Genomic DNA, 16,444 nt, shown 5'->3' with positions numbered 1-16,444 from the left:
CCCCAAATCACTGCCCTGGCGCATTGGGATATTTATTTGACCAGAGGAAAGGGTGCATCCTAATGGCCCTCCAACACCACTTCCAGCAGCATCTGAGTCTCCCATCCAGGGACCGACCAGGACCAACCATGCTTAGCTTCTGAAGCAAGCCAGCAGCGGGATACAGGGTGGTATGCTGTAGTGAAAACATGTAGTAACCAAAAAAGTGTTATACAATATATATTTTCGATTCTTCAAAGTAGACACCCTTTGCCTTGATGACTGCTTTGCACACTCTTGGCATTCTCTCAACCAGCTTCATGAGGGTAGTCACCTGGAATGCATTTCAATTAACAAGTGTGTCTTGGTAAAAGTTAGTTTGTGGAATTGTTTCCTCCTTCTTCTTGCGACTAGCAATCCCGTATCCGGGAGCGTAATCATAGCCTCAAGTGTATTACCATAACGCAACTTTTCCTATTCATGAAAATCGCAAATGAAATGAAATAAATATATTCAAACACAAGCTTAGCCTTTTGTTAACAACACTGTCATCTCAGATTTTCAAAATATGCGTTACAGCCAACGCTAGACAAGCATTTGTGTAAGTTTATCATGGCATAATGCTATGCTAGCCTCTGCCTGGCAGCAGGCAACATTTTCATGAAAATAAGAAAAGCAACCAAATTAAATCATTTACATTTGAAGAACTTCAGATGCTTTCACTCAGGAGACTCCCAGTTAGATAGCAAATGTTCCTTTTTTCCAAAAATATTATTTTTGTAGGCGAAATAGCTCCCATTTGTTCATCATGCTTGGCTGAGAAAACGACCGGAAAATGCTACAACTATAAGACCAAACTTTTTTCAAAATTTGCTCCATAATATCGACAGAAACACGGCAAACGTTGTTTAGGATCCATCCTCAAGGTGTTTTTAACATATGTATTCGATAATATATCCGTCGAGGCAGTTGGTTTTTCATAAGAAGCGATTGGAAAAATGGCTACCTCGGTATTTTACGCAAGGTTTTCTGCGGGAGACACCATGTGACCACATGCCATATATGGTCCCTTACAGCCATTCTTCAAGTGAAATGCCTAAAAAGACATCACAATGCTGTAGACACCTTGGGGAAAACGTGGAAAACGTAAGCTCATTCGTAGCTCATTCACAGCCATATAAGGAGTCATTGGTATGAGGCGGTTTCAAAAAATGCGGCACTTCCTGATTGGATATTTATCTGGGTTTCGCCTGTAACATCAGTTCTGTGGCACTCACAGACAATATCTTTGCAGTTTTGGAAACACCAGTGTTTTTTCTTTCCAAAGCTGTCAATTATATGCATAGTTGAGCATCTTTGTGACAAAATATCTTGTTTAAAACGGGAACGTTTTTCATCCAAAAATTAAAATAGCGCCCCCTATATCGAAGAGGTTAATGCGTTTGAGCCAATTAGTTGTGATGTGACAAGGTACAGTTGAAATTGTAAGTTTACATACACCTTAGCCAAATACATTTAAACTCGCTTTTTCACAATTCCTGACATTTAATCCTTGTAAAAATTCCCTGTGGATATATTCACATTCTTAAGGGTCAGTTAGAATCACCACTTTATTTTAAGAATGTGAAATGATTTATTTCAGCTTTTATTTATTTCATCACATTCCCAGTGGGTCAGAAGTTTACATACACTCAATAAGTATTTGGGAGCACTGCCTTTAAAATGTTTAACTTAACTAACTTTAACTAACTTTCGACGACACATTCGATGTAAATACACACACTAAACGTGACTTTTCCAGTCATGTTTGGTTTCATTGCAATCAACTGGTTTGTTTGTAACACAACCGAACCTGATGGGTCATTTTGCGGGACGTATTGACTAAAGGAAACCGATTTGAAGACAACAAGTAATGACATCATTGTGCACCAATGATATGACCGCTGTTTCGTTGATTGACTGTATTTTAACCCAATGACCACTGATCGTCTTGAAATCTAGCTGGGTAGATAGCCAATGAGCTGAGGTAAACAGCAATATGTAATGTTTATGTGTTGGAAGACCAACCCATGTAGTAAACTCCGGCGTAAAGAGGGTCATTCGCCATTGAAGATTCATACCGGAAGGAGCCACGCAAGTTACGCACAGCGTTGTTTTGGTAAAGCGCATCTTCAGCTGTTTATATATCAATCAGTATGGCGACTAAGTCAGGGAAAGCTAAATCTAAGTCTAGATATACAGATGTACACACAATTTTAGAAGAAATTGGTCGGGAAAGTGAGACAGATTGTTGGAGGACGATTAAATTAGCGATTCCCAAATGGAGGAATAATTTTTGAACGGAGAGGACATCGTTTTGGACTGGTAAGTTCTTCTCATGCTAATGCCGTTGTTTGAAATTAATAATATAAAATATTATTTGTGATTTACATTTTGTTTGTAGCAATATATAAAAATGTAATGCGAGATGTGTGTGTCTGCCACCCCACCCCCACATGAAATAGCCTATTTGAGGCTGTTGAGGGGAGGGCAGGCCCACAACAATGTCCAAAGTGAAATGGAGATAGTAGATCTAGCTGGTCTGTCATAATATAATAAAGACAGTGGATCTAGCTGGTCTGTCATAATATAAATGAGACAGTAGATCTGGCAGGTCTATAATAATATATTCAACCTTATGTTCCCTGTACTCTATATATCTGTTTATTATACCTGTTGATACAGGGCTCATATGTGAAACTATTCTTTTATTTGATTTATTATTATTTTATTTAATATGTGAAACTAAAAACCACTTCTTAGCCTTGTATCACATTTTTTCTTTTAATGATTTTAACCCTTTACACTCATGGGAATTGGCCTATATGGAGAGGGCCGAATTGAAATGTTTTTAACTGAAGAAATATGAGATGCCTACGCATAACCATAATAAAAACTGAAACGGAACACTTTGGAGACTATGAGGAAATGATCAGAACAAAGGTGAGGACACAGCAATCCACCTGAATCCAAACATTTTACTGTGGGCACTGTTTTACGGTGCCCACAAACTGTTAGGGCCTACATAAAGCTGTCCCAACAGCAGAGTTCCAACAGCAGTCCCAACACCTTACCACTGCTACACCTGTGAAACTATTCTAACTGAACATTTTCTTTCACAGTGACACTGACTCCGAATGGGAGCCCCCAGTGCCAAGGTGTCCATCCCCCACTGAAGCTGGTTCATCCAGCTCCTGCCACAAGTGGTGTTCATCTGCCCAAATTAATTTCTGCAGGCATGGATGTGCCTCAGGGCCAAAAGGGCACAGCATGGAGGCGTCGCAGTGTTCTTTGCAAAATGAAGTCCCCCATCACCTGCATCACATGCTTGGTGACCCTCTGCTTCACAGCAGAAAGAGACTGCTATGGCACCTGGCATCAGCAGCACAATATTGTGTAGAGGACTGAGGGTCTTCCAAATATTGAAAGTGTTATTTTGTAAATGTATATATTTTCATGTTAATTCTCCATTTGGGGGGGGGGGGTGTGTGTTATAATACCATTTTGGTATTTTGTATATAGTTATTCCATTCAAAAATGTGTAACTTCACCAATTTGGCCACTTGGGTACATTTGGGCTACTTGTGTGGGACACCTGGGTGACTTCATGATAAATGTCATGTAGCACACTCATTTTGGAAGTTATCATTCTGAAACTTTGCACTAGTACTGATGCCCTCTTATGTTTTTCACTGAAATTGTCCCCATCGTCCCACCTGAATGTTTGTTTTGTCTTGTTCATTTTAAAGATACAACAATAAAAATGAAAAAACATATGGTTTTTATTATTTTATTATTTTCTCCTACATTCAATTCACATTTACACAAACTTCAGAGTGTTTTCTTTCAAATTAAATCAAGAATATGCATATCCTTGGTTCTGAGCCTGAGCTACAGGCAGTTAGATTTGGGTATGTCTTCAGGCAGTAGCTGGAGGGTAGCTGTAAGAGGTTTTTAACCTCTTGAGCTTATGGCTGAATACTGCCCCCTTTGGAGGAAGTGCGTGCCCATAGTAAACTGAAAATATTTTTTTCCAAAATTGCTAATATATGCATATAATAATCATTATTGAATAGAAAACACTCTAAAGTTTCTAAAACCGTTTAAATTATGTCTGTATGTAAAGCAGAACTCTCAGGGCAGCCTTTCTCCCAAACTCTCTCTTGTCAAGAGAAAAGTTGGGTCAACTTTGACGTCATCGCCCTCACCCTTCCCAGGCAGCTACCGATCTGGGAACAGTATGTATTTGTTCAGCGCGATGTCTGCTTTCAATTGGCACGTTCATTGTTTGAATTTCGCGCTCCCTCATCCTTTGGCGGGCGAAAATGCCCGGTTCACTCTCACATACATGCACTCTATTGCGCCTTGGCCGATTTGGAGAACGTTCTTTTCCAATAGACACCAGTTGAAGCCGGTTCGTTTGTTTGCGATTATCATTGTTTTACATGATAAAAACATCATTTTGCTCGATTCTGCACTTAGTTTGACCAGTTTAGTCGACATATAATATGTAATTTTGAAGTTTGATGCGCAAGAGTGCGGGACCAGAAGGAGCAGAAGTTATTTTGGGTGCATTTCAGCTGATGCTGTTAGCATATGCTAATACAAAGACGCACAACTTGAAACCAAACGATGTATTGGGTAAGTATGACTCCTTCTACGTCTTCTGATCAAGAACATCAAAGGTAAGGGAATATTTATGTGGTTATTTTGGGTTTCTGTGGACTCCAAACGTAGAGGAGACACTGCTAATATCTGAGCGCCGACTCATAGCATAGACTAGTGAACGAATTCTGTAACGTTAAAAATAAATGTAACACAGCGGTTGTATTAAGAAGAAGTGTATCTTTGTAACTATATGTAGAACATGTATATTTAGTCATGTTTATTGCTTGTTATCTGACGTTATCTGTCGGAGCTATCATAATTTCTCCGGACATTTTGAGTAGCATTTTTGAAATGTCGTCATTGTAAACAGAGATTTATGGATATTAATGGCATATTATTGAAAAAAAAAAAAAATGTACTGTGTAACATGTAATATTACTGTCATCTGATGAAGATTTTCAAAAGGTTAGTGAATTATTTATTTTTTAATCCTACTTTTAAATTTTATATTTTCTGGGACAAAATGGCCGCCGCTTGCCTTTTGTTTCGGTGGTGGTCTAATATAAATGTGTGCTATGTTTTCGCCGTAAAACATTTTAGAAATCTGACTTGCTGGGTAGATGAACAAGGTGTTTATCTTTCATTTGAGCTATTGGACTTGTGTAGGTGTGGAGGTTAAATATGTCTAAGAATATTTTTTCGCATTTTGCGTTATGCTAATGAGCTTGAGCCGTAGTCACGATCGCGGATCCGGGATGGGTAGCTTCAAGAGCCTCTTGATTCTAGCCATCCCGGATCCGGGATCGTGAATACAGCCTCAAGCTCATTACCGTAACGCAACGTTACCTATTCATGAAAATCGCAAATGAAATGAAATAAATATATTAGCTCTCAAGCTTAGCCTTTTGTTAACAACACTGTCATCTCAGATTTTCAAAATATGCTTTTGAACCATAGCTAAACAAGCATTTGTGTAACAGTATTGATAGCCTAGCATAGCATTAAGCCTGGCATTCAGCATGCAACATTTTCACAAAAACAAGTGCCTTGAATTCTAAATAAATCAACGTCAGTGTCACCAGCAAAGCACCGCCACACCATCGCACCTCCTCCATGCTTTACGGTGGGAACCACACATGCAGAGATCATCCGTTCACCTACTCTGCGTTTCACAAAGACACCCTGTTCGGAACCAAAAATCTCCAATTTGGACTCATCAGACCAAAGGACAGATTTCCACCGGTCTAATGTCCATTGCTCGTGTTTCTTGGCCCAAGCAAGTCTTCTTCTTATTGGTGTCCTTTAGTCGTGGTTTCTTTGCATCAATTCGACCATGAAGGCCTGGTTCACACAGTCTTCTCTCAACAGTTGATGTTGAGATATGTCTGTTACTTGAACTCTGTGAAGCATTTATTTGGGCTGCAATTTCTGAGGCTGGTTACTCTAATAAATGTATCCTCTGCAGCAGAGGTAACTCTGGGTCTTCCTTTCCTGTGGCGGTCCTCATGAGAGCCAGTTTCATCATAGCGCTTGATGGTTTTTGCAACTGCACTTGAAGAAACTTTCGAAGTTCTTGAAATTTTCTGGCTTGACTGACCTTCATGTCTTAAAGTAATGATGTTGTTGACTGTTGTTTCTCTCTACTTATTTGAGCTGTTCCTGCCATAATATGGACTTGGTCTTTTACCAATTAGGGCTATCTTCTATATACAGTTGAAGTCTGAAGTTTACATACACTTAGGTTGGAGTCATTGAAACTCGTTTTTCAACCACTCCACAAATTTCTTGTTAACATACTATAGTTTTGGCAAGTAGGTTAGGACATCTATTTTGTGCATGACATAAGTAATTTTTCCAACAATTGTTTACAGACAGATTTTTTCACTTATAATTCACTGTATCACAATTCCTGTGGGTCAGAAGTTTACATACACGAAGTTGACTGTGCCTTTACCACCATGGCTACCACAGCATTCTGCAGCGATACACCATCCCATCTGGTTTGCGGGTACTATATCTCTCCCCAACAAACCAGATATATGCTAACTCCAGTTGTAAAGTCACAGTCTGCAAGACAGCACCTTGTGGATAATACCATGCAGAGTAAATAGAAGGGTTTGATGGTGAGTGATAGCAAGCACACATGATCAGTGTCCACGCTGACTCAAAACAACACGCCTCACTATTCAGCAGACTGAGTAAGAGAGAGCAAAGGACAGACACACAGACAGCGGGGCAGACAGACACAGACAGCGGGGTAGACAGTGTCAGCAGGAGAGGGATAGCCAGAGAGCGCGAGAAGAAGGGAGAGGGAAGGAAAGAGCAATCAGGGGCAGCTGTTAGCATCTGGTAATATGGCATAGCAGAGCATAAGAGGGAGAAGGGTGAGAGGATGAGCGAGGGAGGGCGAGAGAGGGAGAGTGGGAGAGAGTGTGCGAGCAAGGGAGAGTGGGAGAGAGAGTGCGAGCAAGGGAGAGTGGGAGAGAGTGCGAGGGGAGAGGAAGGGAGAGAGAGAGGGAGAGAGAGAGAGGGAGAGGAAGGGAGAGAGAGAGAGAGGAGAGGAAGGGAGAGAGAGAGGAGAGAGGGAGAGGGAGAGAGGGAGAGGAAGGGAGAGGAAGGGAGAGAGAGAGGGAGAGGAAGGGAGAGAAAGAGGGAGAGGAAGGGAGAGAAAGAGGGAGAGGAAGGGAGAGAGAGGGAGAGGAAGGGAGAGAGAGAGGGAGAGGAAGGGAGAGAGAGGAAGAGGAAGGGAGGGAGAGGAAGGGAGAGAGAGGGAGGGAGGGAGGGAGAGAGGGAGAGAGAGAGAGGGAGAGAGGGAGAGAGAGAGGGAGAGAGAGAGAGAGAGAGAGAGAGGAAGGGAGGGGAAGGGAGGGAGAGAGAGAGGGAGGGAGAGAGAGGAAGGGAGAGTGGAAGAGAGAGGGAGAGAGTGAGGGGAGGGAGAGAGAGAGGGGGGGGGGAGGGAGAGAGAGGGCGGGGGGAGGGAGAGAGAGGGCGGGGGGAGGGAGGGAGAGAGGGGGGGGGGGGGAGAGAGAGGGGGGGGAGGGAGGGAGAGAGAGGGCGGGGGAGGGAGAGAGAGGGGGGGGGAGGGAATGAGGTGAGGGAGGGAATGAGGTGAGGCTGAGTTCAGCTAGTTAGGTTTTGAGCAGTGAGAGAGAAAGAAAGACAAGGAGAGGAGAAAGAGAAAGGAAATAGAGAAAGGGGGTTCCTTTTCCAGGCGCTCTGCTTTGGTAATAGTTCTGTTATATAACAGACATCTGAGATCACTTCATTCTGCACCACATACGCCCCTAGCCTAATTCACAGAAAACAGATGCCATATCATTCCCCTTACAGTTACGGCCCAGGCCCTAAAACACCAGCAGGCATGCAGTCTGGAACATGGTTCCGGTTACTTGTGACGAAGAGAAAACAGATTGATTCATTCGGGAAGAAGAGGATGATTCATGTCATTCTGTCGTATAGGCTAACAATTTAAAAGAAACAGAGAGCAGCAAAGTCAAATTAATTTTGTTATGGTTATTTATCAAATTACAAGAGTTAAGGTCTCTTTAGTCATGTGTTTTTATGCCAGTGTTTTCCTCAATCATCTCTTCACCTCTGTCCTCTTCTCTTAACAGAGGCCTCACTGAGTTGGTGCAGCAAAGAAAGCAGACTCCACACTGTGGTATATTGCTGTAGCATTAGATCCAAGGTATTTATTGTAGATATATTGGAAACATTACATCAAGCCTAGTCAGCCTCTCACTAGTGGTACAGTATTGGAGTAACTAGTAATACAGTCACATCTGCTGGAGTGTGTCTATAGAAGAGCAGCCATCCCCATCTCTGATCAATATCGCTGCAGAACCACTATCACTTCTTGAAAGGCCAATCTGTGATTACTACTTCCATTTTTGATATATAGCCATTGATTCTTGTAGAATATAACTTGTAAATGCTTCATAAGCTTAGTTCAACTGTCTAACCCGAGCAGAACCCAAAATATAAACATGTTTGCTGAACTCCCTAGGTAAACAATAATAATTGTAAACAAACACTGTATAGCCTCAAAACGTGGTTAAAACGATAATTTTTGATATCACGGATGGTCAGTCCTTGCATCTATTGCTCTGTCTGTGAATTTGAAAGTGGTTACATTTCTCCAGCCCCATCTCTCAGCAGTGACACAGTGGTGGGGTGTTTACTTTGTTATTGTTTGAACTGCAGATTGCCCATTTAATACTCCTCTTGTTTGAGTCTTCACTTGTTGAGTATTATATAACATTAGGATGGTAAAATACAGTGGGCAGCCTCTCAATGGGAGCTCGGGGTAGAAGCTGCCTGTACGAACAGATCAGGGATCAGCTTACCTTTTCCTCAATCTGACCCATAACCATAACCAACCTGCCTGTAGGAACAGATCAGGGATCAGTTTACCTTTTCCTCAATCTGGACATAACCATAAGATGCCTGTAGGAACAGATGAAGGGTCAGCTTACCTTTTCCTCAATCTGACCCATAACCTGTAGGAACAGATCAAGGATCAGCTTACCTTCCCTCAATCCGAAACTAAACCATTAGGGACATACAAAGCAACATTAACCTCAGCCTATATCAGTGTGTCAGGGAAACGTAACCTTACTGCTATACAGCAGACCTAACCTCGGTCCCCCAATGCGTTTTCAGTGTTACAACCAGACCCAAGCATCACAGGCTCACTAAGAATTGATCCCACAAACTGTATATGAAGCTGACTAGCAAACACACCACATCAGTCAATTAGATCAACTTGTGGCACAAGCAAACATAACATAAAACATAAAAGGGCTATATCCGATTACATCTTCAGCACCAACCTGAAGTTATGTTTTTTCAATTAAAGTGCACAAAGGTGTGTCAGTGAGTTTATATGGTGAGAGATTGTGCATGTTTGCAAACTATTACAGACTACAAAAGGGAAGCACAGCCGCGAGCTGCCCAGTGACACGAGCCTACCAGACGAGCTAAATCCCTTCTATGTTCGCTTCGAGGTAAGCAACACTGAGGCATGCATGAGAGCATCAGCTGTTCCGGACGACTGTGTGATCACGCTCTCCGTAGCCGACCTGAGTAAGACCTTTTAACAGGTCAAAATACACAAGGCTGCGGGGCCAGACGGATTACCAGGACGTGTGCTCCGGGAATGTGCTGACCAACTGGCAGGTGTCTTCACTGACATTTTCAACATGTCCCTGATTGGGTCTGTAATACCAACATGTTTCAAGCAGACCACCATAGTCCCTGTGCACAAGAACACAAAGACAACCTGCATAAATGACTACAGACCTGTAAGCACTCACGTCCGAAGCCATGATGTGATTTGAAAGGCTGGTAATGGCTCACATCAACACCATTATCCCAGAAATTCTAGACCCACTCTAATTTGCATACCACCCAAACAGATCCACAGATGATGCAATTTCTACTGCACTCCACACCACCCTTTGCCACCTGGACAAAAGGAACACTTATGTAAGAATGCTATTCATTGACTACAGCTCAGCGTTCAACACCACAGTACACTCAAAGCTCATCACTAAGCTAAGGACCCTGGGACTAAACACCTCCCCCTGCAACTAGATCGTGGACTTCCTGATGGGCCGCCCCCAGGTGGTGAGGGTAGGTAGCAACACATCTGCCCGCTCTGATCCTCAACACTGGAGCTCTACAGAGATGCGTGCTCAGTCTCCTCCTGTACTCACTGTTCACCTACGACTGCATGTCCAGGCATGACTCCAACACCATCATTAAGTTTGCAGACAACAACAGTGGTAGGCCTGATCACCGACAACGACGAGACAGCCTATAGGGAGGAGGTCAGAGACTTGGCCGGGTAGTGCCAGAATAACAACCATCCCTCAACGTAACCAAGACTAAGGAGATGATTGTGGACTACAGGAAAAGGAGGACCGAGCGCGTCCCCATTCTCATCGACGGGGTGGTGGAGCAGGTTGAGAGCTTCAAGTTCCTTGGTGTCCACATCAACAACAAACTAGAATGGTCAAAACACACCAAGACAGTCGTGTAGAGGGCACGTCAAAGCCTATTCCCCCTCAGGAAACTAAAATTATTTGGCATGGGTCCTGAGATCCTCAAAAGGTTCTACAGCTGCAACATCGAGAGCATCCTGCCTGGTTGCATCACTGCCTGGTACGGCAATTGCTCGGCCTCTGACCGCCAGGCACTACAGAAGGTAGTGCGTACGCCCCAGTACATCACTGGGGCTAAGCTGCCTGCCATTCAGGACCTCTATCAGGCGGTGTCAGAGGAAGGCTCTAAAAATTGTCAAAGACCCCAGCCACCCCAGTCATAGACTGTTCTCTCTTCTACCGCATGGCAAGCGGTACCGGAGTGCCAAGTCTAGGACAAAAAGGCTTCTCAACAGTTTTTACCCCCAAGCCATAAGACTCCTGAACAGGCAATCAAATGGCTACCCAGACAATTTGCATTGTGTGCTCCCCCCCAACCACTCTTCTTATGCTGCTGCCACTCTCTGTTTATCATATATGCATAGTCACTTTAACTATACATTCATGTACATGCTACCTCAATTGGGCCGACCAACCAGTGCTCCCGCACATTGGCTAACCGGGCTATCTGCATTGTGTCCCGCCACCCACCACCCCCTCTTTTACGCTACTGATACGCTCTGTTCATCATATACAGTGGGGCAAAAAAGTATTTAGTCAGCCACTAATTGTGCAAGTTCTCCCACTTAAAAAGATGAGAGGCTCCTGTAATTTTCATCATAGGTACACTCCAACTATGACAGACAAAAAATCCAGAAAATCACATTGTAGGATTTTTAATGAATTTATTTGCAAATTATGGTGGAAAATAAGTATTTGGTCACCGACCAACCAGTAAGAATTCCGGCTCTCACAGACCTTATGTCATGCAATAAAATGCAAATGAATTACTTAAAAATCATACAATGTGATTTTCTGGATTTTTGTTTTAGATTCCGTCTCTCACAGTTGAAGTGTACCTATGATAAAAATGACAGACCTCTACATGCTTTGTAAGTAGGAAAACCTGCAAAATCGGCAGTGTATCAAATACTTGTTCTCCCCACTGTATATAAACTTGTAGACAAATACATTAAAAAATCAACAATAACAATCAACAATAAACATTAAATTACAAAACAGTTCGACAACAGAGACAGGGAGAGAAGAGAAAAGAGAGTGAGAGAAGAGAGCGAGATAAGGTGTGTGTGTGTAAGTCCGTATGTGTAAGCGAGCATGTAATTGAGTACGTGTGTGTTCAGATATATTTACAGTTCTCATACTTTCTTTTTTTCGTAACCTGAAGTCCCTGTAGAATTTAGTACAGTCATAGTGTTATAGAGCTGTCTCGGAATAGCTGTCCATCTATATAGAGTTTGTCCACAATGAGAAAGGCACGCTTACCCTTCTCCCTTTCTTGCCTTTGTACCGGATACAGTCTCATACGACATTCGTTTCTCTCCCTTGGGAATTGGTCATTGGGACCATATTTCGTCCCCTTTAGCTCCCTTCCCCTGCTTTTGAACAGCTCCTTTTGTTGGTAGTGTTCAAATTTTGCGATGATCGGTCAGGGACCCTTGCTCTTGTCGCTCCAAGTCTGTGTACTCAGTGAAAAGCCACCTTGTTTAGTCTCTATAGGAAGTTTCAAGGCGGATTGCATGAATTCTCTGATCGCGCCCTCTGGATCATTGGATGCGTCCTCAGGAATCCCAGAAAAAAATATTTTCATGCATGCTACAACTTTGTATGTCTAGTAGCGACTCCATCATCACCCCATTTTCCCTGAGTAGACAATCCATGCTGGAATCGTGGATTTTTACCTTGGCTGTGAGTGCCATATTTTCTCCTTGGAGCGTGAGAATTTCACTCTGGCTAAACCCAAACTCCCCCTCAGCTCTGCTACCTCCTCACACAATTTTTCCAGTGTTGCATGGATTCCAGTCAGAGCACTAGCCTCTACTTCAACGGTAAGTAAATCACCCGTGTCTGTATATGAATCTGTTTTTATTTTTTTGTCGGGTTAAAGTTATTTTGTGAGGTGGTCAGATCTTTCCATGATGGAGTATGTTGTTCCTCCATAGCGTAAAGCTGTTGGTACTCAGCGATTTCCCTCAGGATCTCCTTAGTATCCAGGTTGGCTCTTTACTGCAAGCAGTTGTTTTACGAAAAGATAACATTTAGCCTTTCGCCGACGAGGACAGGTGTCTGTAGTACAGTCAGCTTGCACTCGCAGAATCCCCGCAAAACAAAACAAATCTTTAGTTCGAATTAAAATCGATTTAATTCAAATGTTTTAATATAAACAACAAATCAAGTGTAGACAGATCAATGTTCTGTTGCACGCTCTGATGACGTATATCAGTGTGCCAAGCTTGTAGCGTCTTACCCCCCCAAAGAAATTAACTTTATGTCCTGAATAATAAGCATTATGTTTGGGGCAAATCCAACATAACACAGAGTACCACTCTTTATATTTTCAAGCATGGTGATGGCTGCATCATGTTATGGGTATGCTTGTCATTGGCAAGGACTAGGGAGTATTTTAAGGATACAAATAAACGGAATAGCGCTAAGTACAGGTAAAATCCTAAAGGAAACCCTGGTTCAGTCTGCTTTCCGACAGACACTGGGAGACAGATTCACCTTTCAGCAGGACAACAACCTAAAACAAAATCAACACTGGAATTGTTTACCAAGAAGACATTGCATGTTCCTGAGTGGCCTAGTTACAGTTTTGACTTAAATCTGCTTGAAAATCTATGGATGACAGAAACAGTGGTGTGTCTCACCTGCATTAGCTAAGCCGAGACCCCTCTAGGACCTCTTTCCTCAACCCTTTCCTGCTCTCCTCTCTTTGTTTCATCCCTTCTCTCCTCTCCTCCTCCTATCCCTGCCAGGCTGCTGGCACTCTTCCCTCCAAATTACATAAACTCAATCACACAGCTCCTCCACAGCCTACCACTGCTACAAATCTTCACAGCCTCCAGGCTGCCGCCGATCACACAGTTCCCACACGGAGAGCAATGTGAGAGGGGGACAGAATGTGGGAGAGGGACATCTCTAGGGTACTTTCCAAGTTTCCATACAACGTGTGTTTTTGTGTACATTTATGTAATTATGTAGCCTGAAGCCTACAAATAATAACATCCCTTTTCACATGGATGACATTAATGGAATGCCCTAACCGCAGGTGGCTCTAAGAATTTATATCCCCAAATAAATGTTGTTCCTCTAACCATGAAAAACCCCTAGGCTTGCACTGCACAGGGAGAAGAAGTGTTAAAAACGGACAGAATATTTTCTGAAAGAACCCGATGACTATTCCCACCATTCTCTCCAAGCTCTAGAAGTTTAGACCCCTGAGCCACACCTTTAGTCATGCGTTAACATACCCCACCTTGCTCTGTTGCCAGGTGTGACAGACAGGACAAGACTGACGACCTGCCCTGCCAGACTGTCCAGACAGTCCCAGTCAATCACACCCTAAACAACCCTGGAGCTAGCATGCTGAACATGACAAACCCTGAGCTGGGCTCCACAACATCCAGGAGCCAGCCAGTCAGACAACCTCTTTGGGGGTTGCAGGTCTAGCTCATCTGTGCTCTGCAGTCCCAACCCAAATTTCACAAGAGTCAGAAAAGCTGGGACATGGATCAGTTTCCCAGATCTATCCTGCGGGAGAGGACAGTCATAGCCAGGCCAGCTGCTTTCAATGAAGTGCTGTTGTCTCAGAGAACAGTCAAATCCATCATCCCCACTGACTTGCCCATCCACATGTCCATCCATCCCAGCCCAGCTCAACCCACCCCAGCCCCTCTCTTAGCGGGGAAGCCCCCCCAGGGCCCCCCAGCTCCGGGCTCCCCTGCCACAACTGGGCTTCTTTTACAGCGTGATCTTTCTTCTTTCAACCAGGTAGGATAGTTGTAAGGTTACTTTACCACAGAAAACACCAGAGCATACAGGAACACATGCCAGAATTGCATTCATTCATTTACTTCGTCACCGTTCCCACAGAAGAAGGAATAAATGTGATGGAAATCTAATGGAAATACATGTTCTCATTTTATATTTGCGTCAAATGATGGGGTAAAACCAAAATAATGCTGTCTGGCTACGGCAGTGTGATTCAGTGTGATTACAGTTATTTTCCTCTGTTCAATTGGCCTACAGAGCGGCTGTGAAACTTTAAAGGAAGCTGTGACAGAGGAATAAATACTTCACACAATGGAGGGCCTGGCCATTAACATATAACACTCCGTTAAAGTTAAACTGCCGCTATGACACGCGCACATACACACACACACACACAAACAGTGACAAAACCCACAACAAAAAGCTGATATAAACAAATACTCAGCAAAGAGAGAGATCTTTACCTGACTGTATAGCCATGTCCCTCTTCACTAGAAGGATTAAGTACAACCTCCCTTAAATTTTAGCGATCCATACTCCAAAGAGAACATCAGGAAAGAGAGGCTGCCGGCAGAGTCGCGTTTCCAAGAACAAGAAAGTTTGATGCCGCCCTTCTCTGTAGCAGGATTTCTACACAAGATCCACAAACACAGCGTCTTCTAAACACTGGCTGCACCCAACCCTAGCCTGCTGTGCCTGACTGCGAGTGTGTGGACACCCTGACAGAAAGGGTGTGTGTAGGCCTGTGTGTGAGGCAGTGAGATTTTCTATCTTATTGCTCCTTGGATTCAATCCAAGTCCAGCCCTGATTTCTTAACCTCTCTGGGGCGACTCCTACTTTTTTTTCTTTAAAAAGGCAGGCTTGCAGGCAGAATGTGACTCACTGCTGTTGTTGCTCAGGCAGAAAACAAGGGAAAACACTGGTGCTTGCCGATCTGATCTTCATCACAGGTCCCCTTTCGGCCTCTCAAGCATTAACACTTCTCCCCTCCAGTCTCTAGAGGTTTTCCTATCTCCCTCTCTTTCCTTCCCTCTACAGAGTTATGCAATTCTGCATATTTTGATTGATTCCTTTTCTTTCCCCACTCCTCCTCCTCCTAGCCACCTCCTCTGTCAAACCCCATACGCCACAAAGTTCTAGATGATCTCAAAAGGCATTATTACACCCTGATTCTCCCACTCTCCATTAGGGCTGACCCCATTTAGTCAACTGGTCGTCAGGCTATTGGTCGACCGAGTTTTCTTTAGATGAGCAGTCACATTTTTATGGTGCACAAGACACCTGTCTGATTCGCGCCTATTAGCAAAAAAACAAAACAAAAATTCCCGCCTTTATTTAGCCAGGTAGGCTAGTTGAGAACAAGTTCTCATTTACAACTAAGCCCTGGCCAAGATAAAGCACAGCAGTTCGACACATACAACAACACTGAGTGACACATGGAATAAACAAACATAGTCAATAATACAGTAGAAAAAATAAAAATCTATATACAGTGAGTGCAAATGAGGTAAGATAAGGGAGGTAAGGCAATAAATAGGCCATGGTGGCGAAGTAATTACAATATAGCAATTAGACACTGGAATGGTAGATGTGTAGAAGATGAATGTGCAAATAGATATACTGGGGTGCAAAGGAGCAAGATAAATAAATAAATAAATAAATAAATAAATACAGTATGGGGATGAGGTAGTTGGATGGGCTATGTACAGGTGCAGTGCTCTGTGAGCTGCTCTGACAGCTGATGCTTAAAGCTAGTGAGGGAGATATGGGTCTCCAGCTTCAGTGATTTTTGTAGTTCGTTCCAGTCATTGGCAGCAGAGAAGTGGAAGGAAATGCGGCCAAAGTAGAAATTGGCTTTGGGGGTGACCAGTGAGATATACCT

General features: G+C 43.2%; 1 protein-coding gene across 3 annotated transcripts in view; it reads right to left on the bottom strand.

Annotated features, from left to right (window-relative positions):
• Nucleotides 1-16,444, bottom strand: part of LOC112258476 (myocardin-related transcription factor A-like) — a 64,130-nt gene that overhangs the window by 21,075 nt on the left and 26,611 nt on the right. Inside the window, exon 1 of one of the 3 annotated variants that reach the window (XM_042326766.1) lies at nucleotides 15,026-15,301. The exons of the other annotated variants lie outside the window; for them this stretch is intronic. Coding sequence (XP_042182700.1) covers nucleotides 15,026-15,041 — 16 coding nt within the window. The 5' untranslated portion in view covers nucleotides 15,042-15,301. Of the gene's footprint in view, nucleotides 1-15,025; nucleotides 15,302-16,444 lie in introns of those variants that run through there. 3 annotated transcript variants of the gene reach the window in all.

The sequence above is a fragment of the Oncorhynchus tshawytscha genome, linkage group LG01 (genome assembly GCF_018296145.1).
Source record: "Oncorhynchus tshawytscha isolate Ot180627B linkage group LG01, Otsh_v2.0, whole genome shotgun sequence".
In the NCBI taxonomy this organism is placed as follows: domain Eukaryota; kingdom Metazoa; phylum Chordata; class Actinopteri; order Salmoniformes; family Salmonidae; genus Oncorhynchus; species Oncorhynchus tshawytscha.
This window is presented reverse-complemented; position numbering and strand designations above follow the sequence as displayed.